At 49.4% G+C, this 16677-nt stretch overlaps 1 protein-coding gene across 1 annotated transcript; it reads right to left on the reverse strand.

The window, feature by feature from the left end:
* Positions 1-8724: 8724 nt before the first annotated feature.
* Positions 8725-14417, reverse strand: LOC105945178 (zinc finger protein OZF-like). The gene is made up of 2 exons (XM_012965726.3): positions 14352-14417; positions 8725-11458 (listed from the first exon to the last, which is right to left on the reverse strand). The coding sequence occupies exon 2, from the start codon at positions 11328-11330 to the stop codon at positions 9756-9758; it is 1575 nt and encodes a 524-aa protein (XP_012821180.2). The 5' UTR covers positions 11331-11458; positions 14352-14417; the 3' UTR covers positions 8725-9755.
* Positions 14418-16677: the final 2260 nt, after the last annotated feature.

A 16677-nucleotide genomic window follows, 5' to 3' on the forward strand; every position in this document is an offset into this window, starting at 1 on the left:
GCAGGTCAGAAGGGGTATAGGGGTATAACATCACTCATACATGCTTTGTGTTCCTTCTAACAAAGTATGTGGCCTGCTCAGTGGGGGCAAATAATTGGCTGAACTGCTGCTTCTGCCCCCACTGGTCTGTGTTAGTACACCGGCTGTGCCTCCCGAGAACCCTTGGCACCATGCTCTAGCAGGTAATTTCTGACTGCCCACCACTGCTCTACAAGCTGCTCCACCATCTGCTGGGTGGCCTCATGACTAAATGGGGGTTGGCAAATTTGAGGGTAGGGATAAATAAATAAATCAATGAAACTAAGCTTGATTTAAAAACAAAAACAAAACAAAAACAGGAAACAAATCAGATGTAGTTACGCCCACAAGGGTTCTACAGGTGTATTGTATTAATGCTACAATAGGGGTGCCACCTGGCCGGTAAGATAAGATAAGGTGCCTACCCTAGCTTCCCTTCCAAGTTACAAGTAGTGATGAGCGAATTTTTTTGCCGAGCATGGATTTGCGGCAAATTGTTTTGCGAAACTTCACTGAAAATTCATAGCGGAAAAATTAGCCATGCGTCAAATTGGTCGTGGTCGCGTCAAAAAAAGTGCAGGCGACAAAAAAAAAAAATGTGGGCGACAAGTGCGTTTCGCAAATTTTCTTGCCGTCCCGCAAATTTTATGGAGAAGCAAAATGGGACAGATTCACTCATTAGTGATCATTAGGCACCATCTCTCCCTACTATACCTGCTATCCCACAGCCCCAGTCCCTTCCCAGAGGCTATTATCCCCCCACTGCTACTATAGGCACCATCTCTCCCTACTATACCTGCTATCCCACAGCCCCAGTCCCTTCCCAGAGGCTATTATCCCCCCACTGCTACTATAGGCACCATCTCTCCCTACTATACCTGCTATCCCACAGCTCCAGTCCCTTCCCAGAGGCTATTATCCCCCCACTGCTACTATAGGCACCATCTCTCCCTACTATACCTGCTATCCCACAGCTCCAGTCCCTTCCCAGAGGCTATTATCCCCCCACTGCTACTATAGGCACCATCTCTCCCTACTATACCTGCTATCCCACAGCCCCAGTCCCTTCCCAGAGGCTATTATCCCCCCACTGCTACTATAGGCACCATCTCTCCCTACTATACCTGCTATCCCACAGCCCCAGTCCCTTCCCAGAGGCTATTATCCCCCCACTGCTACTATAGGCACCATCTCTCCCTACTATACCTGCTATCCCACAGCCCCAGTCCCTTCCCAGAGGCTATTATCCCCCCACTGCTACTATAGGCACCATCTCTCCCTACTATACCTGCTATCCCACAGCCCCAGTCCCTTCCCAGAGGCTATTATCCCCCACTGTTACTATAGGCACCATCTCTCCCTACTATACCTGCTATCCTACAGCCCCAGTCCCTTCCCAGAGGCTATTATCCCCCACTGTTACTATAGGCACCATCTCTCCCTACTATACCTGCTATCCCACAGCCCCAGTCCCTTCCCAGAGGCTATTATCCCCCACTGCTACTATAGGCACCATCTCTCCCTACTATACCTGCTATCCCACAGCCCCAGTCCCTTCCCAGAGGCTATTATCCCCCCACTGCTACTATAGGCACCATCTCTCCCTACTATACCTGCTATCCCACAGCCCCAGTCCCTTCCCAGAGGCTATTATCCCCCCACTGCTACTATAGGCACCATCTCTCCCTACTATACCTGCTATCCCACAGCCCCAGTCCCTTCCCAGAGGCTATTATCCCCCCACTGCTACTATAGGCACCATCTCTCCCTACTATACCTGCTATCCCACAGCCCCAGTCCCTTCCCAGAGGCTATTATCCCACTGCTACTATAGGCACCATCTCTCCCTACTATACCTGCTATCCCACAGCCCCAGTCCCTTCCCAGAGGCTATTATCCCCCCACTGCTACTATAGGCACCATCTCTCCCTACTATACCTGCTATCCCACAGCTCCAGTCCCTTCCCAGAGACTATTATCCCACTGCTACTATAGGCACCATCTCTCCCTACTATACCTGCTATCCCACAGCCCCAGTCCCTTCCCAGAGGCTATTATCCCCCCACTGCTACTATAGGCACCATCTCTCCCTACTATACCTGCTATCCCACAGCCCCAGTCCCTTCCCAGAGGCTATTATCCCCCCACTGCTACTATAGGCACCATCTCTCCCTACTATACCTGCTATCCCACAGCTCCAGTCCCTTCCCAGAGACTATTATCCCACTGCTACTATAGGCACCATCTCTCCCTACTATACCTGCTATCCCACAGCCCCAGTCCCTTCCCAGAGGCTATTATCCCCCCACTGCTACTATAGGCACCATCTCTCCCTACTATACCTGCTATCCCACAGCCCCAGTCCCTTCCCAGAGACTATTATCCCACTGCTACTATAGGCACCATCTCTCCCTACTATACCTGCTATCCCACAGCCCCAGTCCCTTCCCAGAGGCTATTATCCCCCCACTGCTACTATAGGCACCATCTCTCCCTACTATACCTGCTATCCCACAGCCCCAGTCCCTTCCCAGAGGCTATTATCCCACTGCTACTATAGGCACCATCTCTCCCTACTATACCTGCTATCCCACAGCCCCAGTCCCTTCCCAGAGGCTATTATCCCCCCCACTGCTACTATAGGCACCATCTCTCCCTACTATACCTGCTATCCCACAGCCCCAGTCCCTTCCCAGAGGCTATTATCCCCCCACTGCTACTATAGGCACCATGTCTCCCTACTATACCTGCTATCCCACAGCCCCAGTCCCTTCCCAGAGGCTATTATCCCCCCACTGCTACTATAGGCACCATCTCTCCCTACTATACCTGCTATCCCACAGCCCCAGTCCCTTCCCAGAGGCTATTATCCCCCCACTGCTACTATAGGCACCATCTCTCCCTACTATACCTGCTATCCCACAGCCCCAGTCCCTTCCCAGAGGCTATTATCCCCCCACTGCTACTATAGGCACCATCTCTCCCTACTATACCTACTATCCCACAGCCCCAGTCCCTTCCCAGAGGCTATTATCCCCCCACTGCTACTATAGGCACCATCTCTCCCTACTATACCTGCTATCCCACAGCCCCAGTCCCTTCCCAGAGGCTATTATCCCCCCACTGCTACTATAGGCACCATCTCTCCCTACTATACCTACTATCCCACAGCCCCAGTCCCTTCCCAGAGGCTATTATCCCCCCACTGCTACTATAGGCACCATCTCTCCCTACTATACCTGCTATCCCACAGCCCCAGTCCCTCCCCAGAGGCTATTACCCCCCCACTGCTACTATAGGCACCATCTCTCCCTACTATACCTGCTATCCCACAGCCCCAGTCCCTTCCCAGAGGCTATTATCCCCCCACTGCTACTATAGGCACCATCTCTCCCTACTATACCTGCTATCCCACAGCCCCAGTCTCTTCCCAGAGGCTATTATCCCACTGCTACTATAGGCACCATCTCTCCCTACTATACCTGCTATCCCACAGCCCCAGTCCCTTCCCAGAGGCTATTATCCCACTGCTACTATAGGCACCATCTCTCCCTACTATACCCGCTATCCCACAGCCCCAGTCCCTTCCCAGAGGCTATTATCCCCCCCCCACTGCTACTATAGGCACCATCTCACCCTACTATACCTGCTATCCCACAGCCCCAGTCCCTTCCCAGAGACTATTATCCCCCCACTGCTACTATAGGCACCATCTCTCCCTACTATACCTGCTATCCCACAGCCCCAGTCCCTTCCCAGAGGCTATTATCCCCCCACTGCTACTATAGGCACCATTTCTCCCTACTATACCTGCTATCCCACAGCCCCAGTCCCTTCCCAGAGGCTATTATCCCCCCACTGCTACTATAGGCACCATCTCTCCCTACTATACCTGCTATCCCACAGCCCCAGTCCCTTCCCAGAGGCTATTATCCCCCACTGCTACTATAGGCACCATCTCTCCCTACTATACCTGCTATCCCACAGCCCCAGTCCCTTCCCAGAGGCTATTATCCCCCACTGCTACTATAGGCACCATCTCTCCCTACTATACCTGCTATCCCACAGCCCCAGTCCCTTCCCAGAGGCTATTATCCCCCCACTGCTACTATAGGCACCATCTCTCCCTACTATACCTACTATCCCACAGCCCCAGTCCCTTCCCAGAGGCTATTATCCCCCCACTGCTACTATAGGCACCATCTCTCCCTACTATACCTGCTATCCCACAGCCCCAGTCCCTTCCCAGAGGCTATTATCCCCCCACTGCTACTATAGGCACCATCTCTCCCTACTATACCTACTATCCCACAGCCCCAGTCCCTTCCCAGAGGCTATTATCCCCCCACTGCTACTATAGGCACCATCTCTCCCTACTATACCTGCTATCCCACAGCCCCAGTCCCTCCCCAGAGGCTATTACCCCCCCACTGCTACTATAGGCACCATCTCTCCCTACTATACCTGCTATCCCACAGCCCCAGTCCCTTCCCAGAGGCTATTATCCCCCACTGCTACTATAGGCACCATCTCTCCCTACTATACCTGCTATCCCACAGCCCCAGTCTCTTCCCAGAGGCTATTATCCCACTGCTACTATAGGCACCATCTCTCCCTACTATACCTGCTATCCCACAGCCCCAGTCCCTTCCCAGAGGCTATTATCCCACTGCTACTATAGGCACCATCTCTCCCTACTATACCCGCTATCCCACAGCCCCAGTCCCTTCCCAGAGGCTATTATCCCCCCCCCACTGCTACTATAGGCACCATCTCACCCTACTATACCTGCTATCCCACAGCCCCAGTCCCTTCCCAGAGACTATTATCCCCCCACTGCTACTATAGGCACCATCTCTCCCTACTATACCTGCTATCCCACAGCCCCAGTCCCTTCCCAGAGGCTATTATCCCCCCACTGCTACTATAGGCACCATTTCTCCCTACTATACCTGCTATCCCACAGCCCCAGTCCCTTCCCAGAGGCTATTATCCCCCCACTGCTACTATAGGCACCATCTCTCCCTACTATACCTGCTATCCCACAGCCCCAGTCCCTTCCCAGAGGCTATTATCCCCCACTGCTACTATAGGCACCATCTCTCCCTACTATACCTGCTATCCCACAGCCCCAGTCCCTTCCCAGAGGCTATTATCCCCCCACTGCTACTATAGGCACCATCTCTCCCTACTATACCTGCTATCCCACAGCCCCAGTCCCTTCCCAGAGGCTATTATCCCCCCACTGCTACTATAGGCACCATCTCTCCCTACTATACCTGCTATCCCACAGCTCCAGTCCCTTCCCAGAGGCTATTATCCCCCCACTGCTACTATAGGCACCATCTCTCCCTACTATACCTGCTATCCCACAGCCCCAGTCCCTTCCCAGAGGCTATTATCCCACTGCTACTATAGGCACCATCTCTCCCTACTATACCTGCTATCCCACAGCCCCAGTCCCTTCCCAGAGGCTATTATCCCCCCACTGCTACTATAGGCACCATCTCTCCCTACTATACCTGCTATCCCACAGCCCCAGTCCCTTCCCAGAGGCTATTATCCCCCCACTGCTACTATAGGCACCATCTCTCCCTACTATACCTGCTATCCCACAGCCCCAGTCCCTTCCCAGAGGCTATTATCCCCCCACTGCTACTATAGGCACCATCTCCCCCTACTATACCTGCTATCCCACAGCCCCAGTCCCTTCCCAGAGGCTATTATCCCCCCACTGCTACTATAGGCACCATCTCTCCCTACTATACCTGCTATCCCACAGCCCCAGTCCCTTCCCAGAGGCTATTATCCCCCCACTGCTACTATAGGCACCATCTCTCCCTACTATACCTGCTATCCCACAGCCCCAGTCCCTTCCCAGAGGCTATTATCCCCCACTGCTACTATAGGCACCATCTCCCCCTACTATACCTGCTATCCCACAGCCCCAGTCCCTTCCCAGAGGCTATTATCCCCCCACTGCTACTATAGGCACCATCTCTCCCTACTATACCTGCTATCCCTCAGCCCCAGTCCCTTCCCAGAGGCTATTATCCCCCCACTGCTACTATAGGCCCCATCTCTCCCTACTATACCTGCTATCCCACAGCCCCAGTCCCTTCCCAGAGGCTATTATCCCCCCACTGCTACTATAGGCACCATCTCTCCCTAGTATATATATTATCCCCTTATATATTATAGTTGCAATTATGATGCTCATGCATTTATTCATTTAAATTTGCAGTGTTAGGGAACTTTCACAGCCATTTCCCACTGCACAAACCATGCACCATTCTGAGCAGCATCGCTATAAGCATCAAAAAGGTGAATAACCCCAATGCCCAGGTTTATGTGTATGAGTAAAACATATGTACAGGCATCCAATTAACATGTGAGTAAATATATCATAAAAGAGCCCAAGGCACAGTACAACTCAAATGGAACTTCACCTCCCAGCAGCCCCGCAGCCACAGCCCCACATGGATTATTACAGGGGTTAATAAGCCCCACAGCTCCCAGCAGTCAGTGCTGTAAGGTAAGTGCCTAAATTGTATAGAAATGGAGCAAGTGAGAATATAAAGAGCCGACTTACCCAGCAGGCAGTGTGTGTGCTGCTCCCTTATCTGTGTGTGCCTGGGGGGGGGGTGACTCAGGGAATGTTATAAACTGTGTAATCTGTGGATTCTGGTGAATGGCAGAAAGGGCTGCTGTAAGGTGCCACAGACCAGTGATCCCCAATTGGGTAAGTGTCGGACCGGCCGGGATACCAGGGAAACTCCCGGGGGGCCCAGGGGTCAGGGGGCCCTTCTACTCCTGATAATTTGGCCGGTTTCATGGCCATTCCCTATTTTTGAATAGGAAGAAAGAGGAGAAATAGATGGAAGAATAGATGTTACAATGTAAATAAGAGAGACTGGGAGAATAAAGAGATTGGGGGGGGAGGAAAGGAGGAAAAATAGTCTAGAGAGTGGGGCCTTTGGGCTAAGGTTTTTTGGGGGCCCCTGGGGTCCCAGTCCAACACTGCCAACACGTTGCTCCCCAAACCCTGAGATGTTGCTCCCAGTGGCCTCAAAGAAGATGCTTATTTTTGCTTTTCTGACCATAAAGACCATGTAGTCTACCAGTCCCTATTGGGCTACCAAATAACCAATCACAGCCCTTACTGGTCCCCCCTAGGAACTTTTTATATGCTTGTGTTGCTCCCCAACTTTTTTATATTTAAATGTTGCTCATGGGTAAAAAGTTTGGGGCCCCTACCATAGACAGTCACTGTTGGACTAGTGGGGGGGCTGTTTGGGCCTCTGTGTACTCGAAATGCCAGGGACTAGTTTAATCCCAGTCCAGATCTGTACAGGATGGATCTAAGCTATTTGAACTATTAGCCTTCCTATCATGGTTCCTCCCAGGCTGCACAGGTAGGTAGGAGTTTGGTAGAAGCTGAAAGGTAGGTATGGGAAATACATGGTGGGTGAGTAGTGACCCCGCTGTTTATAAACAACTGACCTATGAATGTTCCCTCACCCAGAGTCTTCCAAGTAATTCCTTCTGTGCACGTTATAGCTGATTAGTTTAATGCTGGGGGGAGTTACCTGGAAGATCATTGTCTGCTTGTCTGCTGCACTTTAGAACTTTAGTTCCAATATGGCAGCACCTCTGCCTTGGCTCCTGGTTAATTCTGACTGGGGGGACAAGCCTTGGGGCTCATCACTATGGGTCTAAAGAAACTTTGTACTTTCCACCTACTTTTAACCAGACTGGGGCTCACACTTATTAAAAGGAAGGGCCTTGACTGGGTGAGGAAGGTCAGGCTAGAAATGGGGGAGGTCCGCAAAGGGTTAACTTCTGGATGGGTGCAATTGGAAGTCAGCAGGCAGAAGGAGGAGACAACATGGGATAGGGAACGCGGTAAAGTAAGTTCCTACCTTTTCCGGTGGAGAAGAGGACAAGCAATATCCCACCCTCCCGCCCTGGTTTTGTGGTAAGTTTCCAGGTGAGGGGGCATTGTAATTGGCTACAGATGCCTTATTGTCACAGCTGCAGAGGAATGATTGCCAGGGGTGGGGGCTTATGCCCCAGTTTTAGGCCAAGGTTCCAAGGTGGATATGGTTTCCTCGGACAAGGGTCCCAGGACGGTGGTTTTATGGTTACCTGCTCCCACTTGCCCACCTGTTGCTCCTGTGACAGGCGGCCGGCATGGCAGGTAGCCCAGTTGGTGGTGGTCTTCCGGTGGGCAAGCATTCTGTGTGGGGATATACCTGTAATCAGGGTCAAACTGGGGGCGGTGAAGGGCCCACTGGGGTTCCCAGGGGCCCTGCTGGTGCATCCCCTAACCCCCCCGCAGGGGCCCCCCACCAGACATCCTCCTCCGAGCGCGTAAATTTGACACGTCAGGGGAGGAGCAGTCGGGAGGGGGAGGGTTGAGTCCGACCCTGCCTTGTAATGTTGATACAATGTTGATTGTTATTGTAAAAAATCTCAACAGTAATTTGTTAATAAAGCTGTGGCCTGTTTTATCCCAACCTGGTTGTCCTTATTGCCTTTGGGGGGGGGGACTGGCAATGGTAGTTTGGGGACCCCTTTCAGGTTAAAAAAAGCCGACTCAGTTGACAATGTCTTGGGTTCCCACAATGTTACTAGAGTTTCTATTTATGGAAAAAGAGAGATTTATTGAAGAATCGTTTATTTATATTTTACCATATTTTTAAAAAAAAAATGTCACTGCAGTTGAAATTAAATATGCCAACGATACTATTAAAGTCTTAATGAAGGTTAATGAGCAAGGTGGCACTGAGGGTCGTTACCAGTTTCTCTCAAGTCTTTTCCTCGGAGGTCCCAGATGTCCATCCAGGAAAGTCCGTCTTCTTTCTATTCTTACTCCCTCGTTCCCCGGTTTTTGCCAATGTCCAACACTCAGTATCTCAGAGGGTGTGACCCTAACGGAATAAGATGTCACTGTGCCTCAGCGGGTCACTTATGGGGAAATGTCATAACAGTCAAAAACACAAAAACATTTCTTAAACACCAAGTCAATGTCCCATTTCATAATGTGATAAGAAAGGGTGAAACCAAATGGATAACAGCCTGTGTTCCATTGCCCAATAGGCAGCGGACATTTCTCTAGTCACAATTGGTGGCTCTTTTTGATTACTGCCATGAGATTCTGCATCATTTGTTGTGTATGGTTTCTCCCCGGTGTGGATCTGCTGATGGGACTTCAGGTGCTCTTTGTGCTTGTAGCATTTCCCACACTCCTTCGCCAGAGTGAACCCTCCGATGTCTGAATAGATTCCACTTCTGTGAGAAGCATTTCCCACATTCCCCACAGGCAAAATGTTTTTCCCCTGTGTAAGTCCATTTGTGGATATGAAGGTTCTGATTTGTACCAAAGCATTTCCAACACTCTTCACATATAAATGGCTCCTCACCTGTGTGAATGAGAAGATGAGTAGGTAGCTTCCAGCTCTAAAGCCTGTTCCACACTCAGTACAGACGTGAGGTTTCTCCCCTGTGTGAGTTAGCTGGTGGCTTTCTACACTCTGTGCATGCAAATGGTTTCTCTCCTGTGAGAAGTTGAAGGTGATTAACAAGAACAAACTTGGTTCTGTAACTTTTCCCTCACTCAGTGCAGGCAAAGGGGTTCTCCCCAGTGTGAATAAACTGGTGATTTTTGAAAAGCCACTTTTGCAGGAACTGTTTCCCACACTCGGTACTTTCAAAGGGCTTTATCCCAGCATGCATTAGTCAAAATGTGAGAAAGATTTCCCACACTCTTTGCAGGCAAAAGGCTTCACCCCAGTGTGTATCTGCATGTGGAGGTTTTTCTCTGACAGGAAGGTTTTCCCACACTCAGTACAAGGAATACCTGCCTCTCCTGTGTGAGTCCGAAGATGAGCCACCAGGTACCTCTTATCCTTGTAGCCCATTCCACACTCAGTGCAGACATAGGGTTTCTCCCCAGTGTGGACTAACTGGTGCTTATTCAGGTTACATTTCTGTCTGAACCGTCTCCCACACGTGGCACATTCAAATGGTTTCTCCCCGGTGTGAATTAACTGGTGCTGACTTAGTCTGTCCTTGCGACTGAATTGCTTTCCACACTCAGAACACTGAAAAGATTTCATCCCAGTGTGGGTTAGCTGATGTCTTTTTAAAGTTTCTCTTCTCCGGAAACATTTCCCGCACTCTTTACATTCCAGTGGTTTCTCTCCCGTATGGATACGTTGGTGGAGTTGAAGACCTACCCTTAATCTAAATGATGTATCACACTCTGAACAAGCATAAGGTTTCTCTCCCGTGTGAACACGTTGGTGGATTTTAAGACGTGATTTTATTCTATATGATTTATCACACTCTGAACAAGCATAAGGTTTCTCCCCTGTGTGAATCAATTGGTGACTACGGAGATGGCATTTTAATGAAAATCTTTTTCCACATTCAGAACAAACAAAAGGTTTCTCCCCTGTGTGGGTTCGACAGTGGTTCGTAAAAACTCCTTTCTGAATAAAGTCTTTCCCACAGTGAGGACAAACATATGGTTTCACCCCAGTGTGGATCATCCGATGGATCCAAAGATCTGACTCTAATCTAAATGATTTGCCACACTCTGAGCAGGAAAATGGTTTCTCCCCTGAGTGAACAGACTGGTGGGACAGGAGAAGGCTTCCTAATGAAAATCCCTTTCCACAATCAGGACACACAAATGGTTTCTCTCCTGTGTGACTCTGACAGTGCAGTTTCAGTTCTTCCTTATGGGAAAAGCGTTTTCTAAACTGAGTACAATGATACGGTTTGACTCCAGTGTGGATCCCCTGGTGCCTAATAAGAGATCCCTTCAGTCGGAAGTGAATCCCACACTCAGAGCAGGAATAAGGTTTTACATTTGCATGAATTAGCATGTGCTGAGCAAGACTGTGTATGGATGCTAATGTTTTCCCACACGTAGAACAGACATATGGTTTCCCCTTCTGGTGGATTTGCTGATGTTGGTGAAGGCCCCTTTTGTACAGAAAGCTCTCATTACACTGAGTGCAGGGGAATGGTTTCTCCCCAGTATGAAGCCACTGGTGCGCTTGGAGGATGATTCTGTGTGAGAAGCATTTCCCACAAACAGCACAGACAAATGGCCTCCCGGTATGAATCCGTTTGTGGGAGAGAAGTTCCTCGTTGCTACGGAATCGTCTCTCACACTTTGTACAGACAAAAGGTGTCACTGCGCTGTAGGATCTAGAGAACATTCTCTGCTTTGTGCTCAGGGCAGTCATTTTCTTACTGACGGTGGTTTTATCACTTGGATGTACTTGGATCTTCTTCATTCTTTAGATGGGATTCTTCAGAACTTCTGGATTTTCAACAAAGCCCTTTCTGTTGTTCTCTTCCCTCTTTATCTTTATTCCGTATGGAACTGACTTGTATGTGGAGGAACCAGAATCAGGCCAGTTCTCTGAGAAGATAAAGCACAGTATTGGCAGTTTTAATAAACATCTATTTTACATGTCTACAAAAGGAACGTGTCCGTAACTGTTCTATTTTGTGCTGAATTCCCATTAGTTTAGAAGATCAGCACTATTCAATGTAGGCTACCAGCCAATCCCAGTAGGGTGGCAGTTATAAACAAGAAAATCTTTCCCCGTGTGAGGGCAGAGCTGTGATTGGCTACTCACATCCTACTGTGCTTCTGGGGATTGGCTGTTATGAGACAACTACCTCTCATTTGTTACACAGGCACCACCAAGAAGAGATGTTGCATTCCAAAAAAGGTTTTTAGTGATATTACATATTATTTACATGTTGGGGACTAAAAACACAAGTTGGGTTGATCATCATTAAGGAATATGTCACGATGCCGCACTCTCCATGCTACTCATTGGAATATAATGGGGTCATTTAAGTTGCGTCTTGATGTCTATGGGGTGTTGGGATTGGCAAGGGGCAGAACATGGGTGGGTTTGTGACACAGATGCACTGGGACTAACAAGGCACCAAACATATTATTAGAGGGTATTTAAAGACCCAAACAAGTAGTGCCCCTACTGGTAGTGTCACTACTGGCAATGAAACACATAGACCTCAAAGGTAATTTTGGCATTTAGCCCCATTTGGCTTCCTTATAGTCAGGAAGCAGGGCCACCCTTGAGCCCCTCTGAATTGGGCCCTGGCAACGACTATAATGCCCCCCAATTAAAAAAATGCTTCTTGCACACATCCCCCACAGTCACTGCCATACCCCCCAACTGTCCCGCTTTCCACGGGATTGTCCTGGTTTTAATAGCGCATCCCGCTGTTCCGGTGAGTTAAATGAATATCCCGCATTTCCGTAATAGATTACGGGACATTCACTGAACTATCTGGGACAGCGGGATGTGCTGGCTGGAACGGGGCGCTCCTTCTTCTTCTGTGGCTCCTCTCCTAATGCGGCTCCTTGTGCGGTGGTGACAGGCCCTTTTATAAGGTTGCGCCCCATGCGTATTGATGTCACATGTACCCAGGGGCGCAACCTTATAAAAGGGCCTGTCGCTGCCGCATAAGGAGAGGAGCCGCAGAAAGAGCATGTATGGGGGGTACTGTCTAAATTTAGGGGCACTTACTATGGGGGCATTGTGTATGGGGGTACTGTCTATGGAGGGTACTGTCTATGGGGGCACTGTCTATGGGGGCACTTTCTATGGGGATACTGTCTATGGGGGCACTTTCTATGGGGATACTGTCTATGGAGCACTTTCTATGGGGGGTATGTCTATGGGGCACTTTCTATGGGGGCATTTGGAGGTACTGTGTATGGGGGTACTGTCTATGGGGGCAATTGGGGGTGCTTTCTATGAGGGGCACTATGTATGGGGGGCACTTTGTATGGGGGCACTGTGTATGGGGGGCACTGTGTATGGGGGTACTGACTATGGGGCACTGTGTATGGGGGTACTGTCTATGAGGGCACTGTGTATGGGGGTACTGTCTATTGGGCCATTGGGGGCACCTGTGTATGGGGGCAAAGCTGGTACATAGTTATAACTCACTTTTAACTGCCTTCTCTCTATATCTGTATTTATATGTAGGAGTTGCTATATTGGTTCCCTTAGGCAGTACAGTATGAGGGAATAGCACATTTGCATCTGATCCCGCCATTTCATCTATATAAAAGGAGTATTTTTTGAAAAAAAATGGATGGAGTGTGGTAATGGTGATAATGGACAACTTGTCTAACTCCTTTTGTACGGGAACCTTTAACTTGTAACTAACAATTTTGCCTATAATTTGCTTCATATGGAAATAACTGAATATTGTGTTTCTGATATATGAAAGGTTATAAAAACACCGACTGAATTCTTTTGAAGCCTCTTGTATCACGTGCTGTCATCTGGGTCGGGGGCTATAGGGATTATTGACTGTTACTGTTAGATAAGGAGCTCACTGGGCTCAGTTACTTTGTATTAGTTACACTCTTTCCCTGCCAGAAACTCTCACTGATAACATCCCCTAATATCTCTCCCTACTATACCTGCTATCCCACAGCCCCAGTCCCTTCCCAGAGGCTATTATCCCCCCACTGCTACTATAGGCACCATCTCTCCCTACTATACCTGCTATCCCACAGCCCCAGTCCCTTCCCAGAGGCTATTATCCCCCACTGCTACTATAGGCACCATCTCTCCCTACTATACCTGCTATCCCACAGCCCCAGTCCCTTCCCAGAGGCTATTATCCCCCCACTGCTACTATAGGCACCATCTCTCCCTACTATACCTGCTATCCCACAGCCCCAGTCCCTTCCCAGAGGCTATTACCCCCCCACTGCTACTATAGGCACCATCTCTCCCTACTATACCTTCTATCCCACAGCCCCAGTCCCTTCCCAGAGGCTATTATCCCCCCACTGCTACTATAGGCACCATCTCTCCCTACTATACCTGCTATCCCACAGCCCCAGTCCTTTCCCAGAGGCTATTATCCCCCCCACTGCTACTATAGGCACCATCTCTCCCTACTATACCTGCTATCCCACAGCCCCAGTCCCTTCCCAGAGGCTATTATCCCCCCACTGCTACTATAGGCACCATCTCTCCCTACTATACCTGCTATCCCACAGCCCCAGTCCCTTCCCAGAGGCTATTATCCCCCCACTGCTACTATAGGCACCATCTCTCCCTACTGGCTAATGAAGACACAGCTGCCCCAGAATACTCAGATACATGGGGTAATTCTGAGTGGGATGGCCGTATCTTACTCTGAGTTAATAAGCACAGTAGTTCCCAGCAGCCAATGCTGTAAGGTTTTTACAACGAGAAGGTTCTGTATGAATGAGCCCCGAGTGTATATGGAGCCGGTGAGTTCAGACTTACCAGTAACCCGTTGTGTAATGTGTTTGTTGCTGCCTTATCTGCCCTGTGAGTTTGTGCGGTTGGAGGAGTCAGTAAATGTGTGTTTGTCACAGAGATGAGATAAAGACCCTCCCTGAAGTATCTTGAACCCAGGGGTGGGGGTTTAGCCAGAAATGCCCCTCTGTGTATATTTCCCCTGCTCTTGTGTCGACAATAAACTTTACACTTCAAGCAACATCAATAACTACAGTGAAAAAGTGAAATCGGGGTGGGGAATGGGGGGCCCCTTCATTACTAATCCGGCACTGAGTAACTCCCCCCCACATGGCCAAGTGCCGCTGACTTTTCCTCTCTCTGGTACCTCTGTGGGGCAGGAGGTGGGGCCTAACTCAGAGGCGCTTGATTGACTGGCAGTTGGAGGTCAGAAATAGGGGTATGTAGAAGAGGCACCCACCTAGGCCACAACAGGGTGGGGGCTGTGCAGGTACATCTCCTGTCTACCCCTATTCCCTTGTCATTACACGATGGGGGCTTTGACCCACCCCACATGGTGGCATTGTGCGTGAATGTGGGGGTGGGGGGGTGCAGGGTTGAGGCGGCCGACCGGGTTGCCTAGGGTGCTTGGCCAGCTTAGCCTGCCCTTGGTTGGAGGCAGGCAGTATCTGTGATTATGCCTAGCAACCACAAGTCCAGATGCATTATGTGACTCCATATTTATTGGTATTTATTCACAGGGTCGGACTGGGACGGGAAAAATCGTCGGCCCAGACCCGACCCTTGCGGCGCTCCCCCTGCCCGACCGCTTCTGCCCTGATGCGTTAAATTTACGTACTCGGGGGGAGTACGTCGGGTGGGGGGCCCTGCCCTTCACCCCCCAGTCCGACCCTGTTTATTTATCTTTCTCTTCAGACCCTCTACTATTCCTCCACTGATCTTCAAACCACTAATTGGCTCTCAAGGTCATTGTCACCTCCAGACCAAAGAAATGCACAACAAGGAGTTAGATACATAAATCCCCCAGAAATCCGGGTGCTCAGGGTGCAAGTGACGCCATGATGATGAGGATTTGTTACCTCTGTTTGTACATCTCTAATGGAACTTTGGGAAAAAAGACTTGTTATGTGGAGAAAAGCTTGGGAGATTGCTCCTTGGTGTTATATTCTAAGTGCCTCAATGCTACAGGCTAACTGTTAGTATGTTGTAGTATGACCTATTCTTAACAGCTTTTCAATTGGTCTTCATTTACAATTTTGTTCAAATCCTTTCCAGCCTCCAGCTTTCAAATAGAGGTGACTGACCCCGACATCCTGCGTCAGGCTACAATTTTCTTATTGCTTTTTATTACTTAATGTTCTAATTAGGCCCTCTGCTATTCATCTTTCAATCTGGTTGCTAGGGTAAAGTGGACCCTAGCAACCAGATAACTGCTGAGATTCCAACCTCAAGAGCCGCTGGACAAAAAGTACACCACCACAACAATAAAACATGAAGACCAACTGCAAATTGTCTTAAAATATCAATGTCTGCATAATCCTAAAACTGAATTTAAAGGTGAACTACCCCATTAAAATCTACTAAAGATCCACCCCACACATTGTTTTCCACCCCACAATCCAGCTTGGTTGTGGCCACGCTCTGATCTTTACCCACTACAATTGCAAAGGGCAAATCCATGGCACCTGTGGGAATCCTTGAATTATTACCAGGTCCAAACTTGCAGTTCTTTTTAGGGCTCATTGACACAACCCTGGCAGCGTATGGCAGGGAATTATGGGAAAGTAGGTGTCACGTCATATCTATCGCACTCCCTCTGCTGGCTGCTTGCTGTATATGCAGGGAACCATTTGGAAACCATCCTATTTCTACTATGTGACCTATTACAGTGCATTGTGGGAGTCCAGACTCCATTTTGTAGCCTGTGCTGTGGAAGAAGCCCACCATATCCATCTTGTCCCCCATGGAAGCATTATGGACACCTGCACTGAGCCACCACTAAAGCTGCCGGCACCTCAGGGTCAGTGCTGCTTCTAATTTGTGCCGGTGCTGTTGTGTTTATGTTGCAGTTGTTCCTCTGTGTTACTATAATTTGCAATATCCTCGTTATATTTCATTTTATTTATATTATAGTTTCACCTTTTGCCATAATTATCCAGTAAAATTCTACAGACTTCACTCTTGGTCTGTTTTATTGGAGAGTGATGTGCGATCAGCACCCGGACCTAACCAACACCTGGACCTAACCAGCACCCGGACCTAACCAGCGCCCTGGCCTAACCAGTGCCCGGACCCAACCAGCGCCCAGACCTAACCAGCGCCCAGACCTAAGCAGCACCCAGGCCTAACCAGC

The sequence above is a fragment of the Xenopus tropicalis genome, chromosome 6 (assembly GCF_000004195.4).
Source record: "Xenopus tropicalis strain Nigerian chromosome 6, UCB_Xtro_10.0, whole genome shotgun sequence".
NCBI lineage: Eukaryota > Metazoa > Chordata > Amphibia > Anura > Pipidae > Xenopus > Xenopus tropicalis.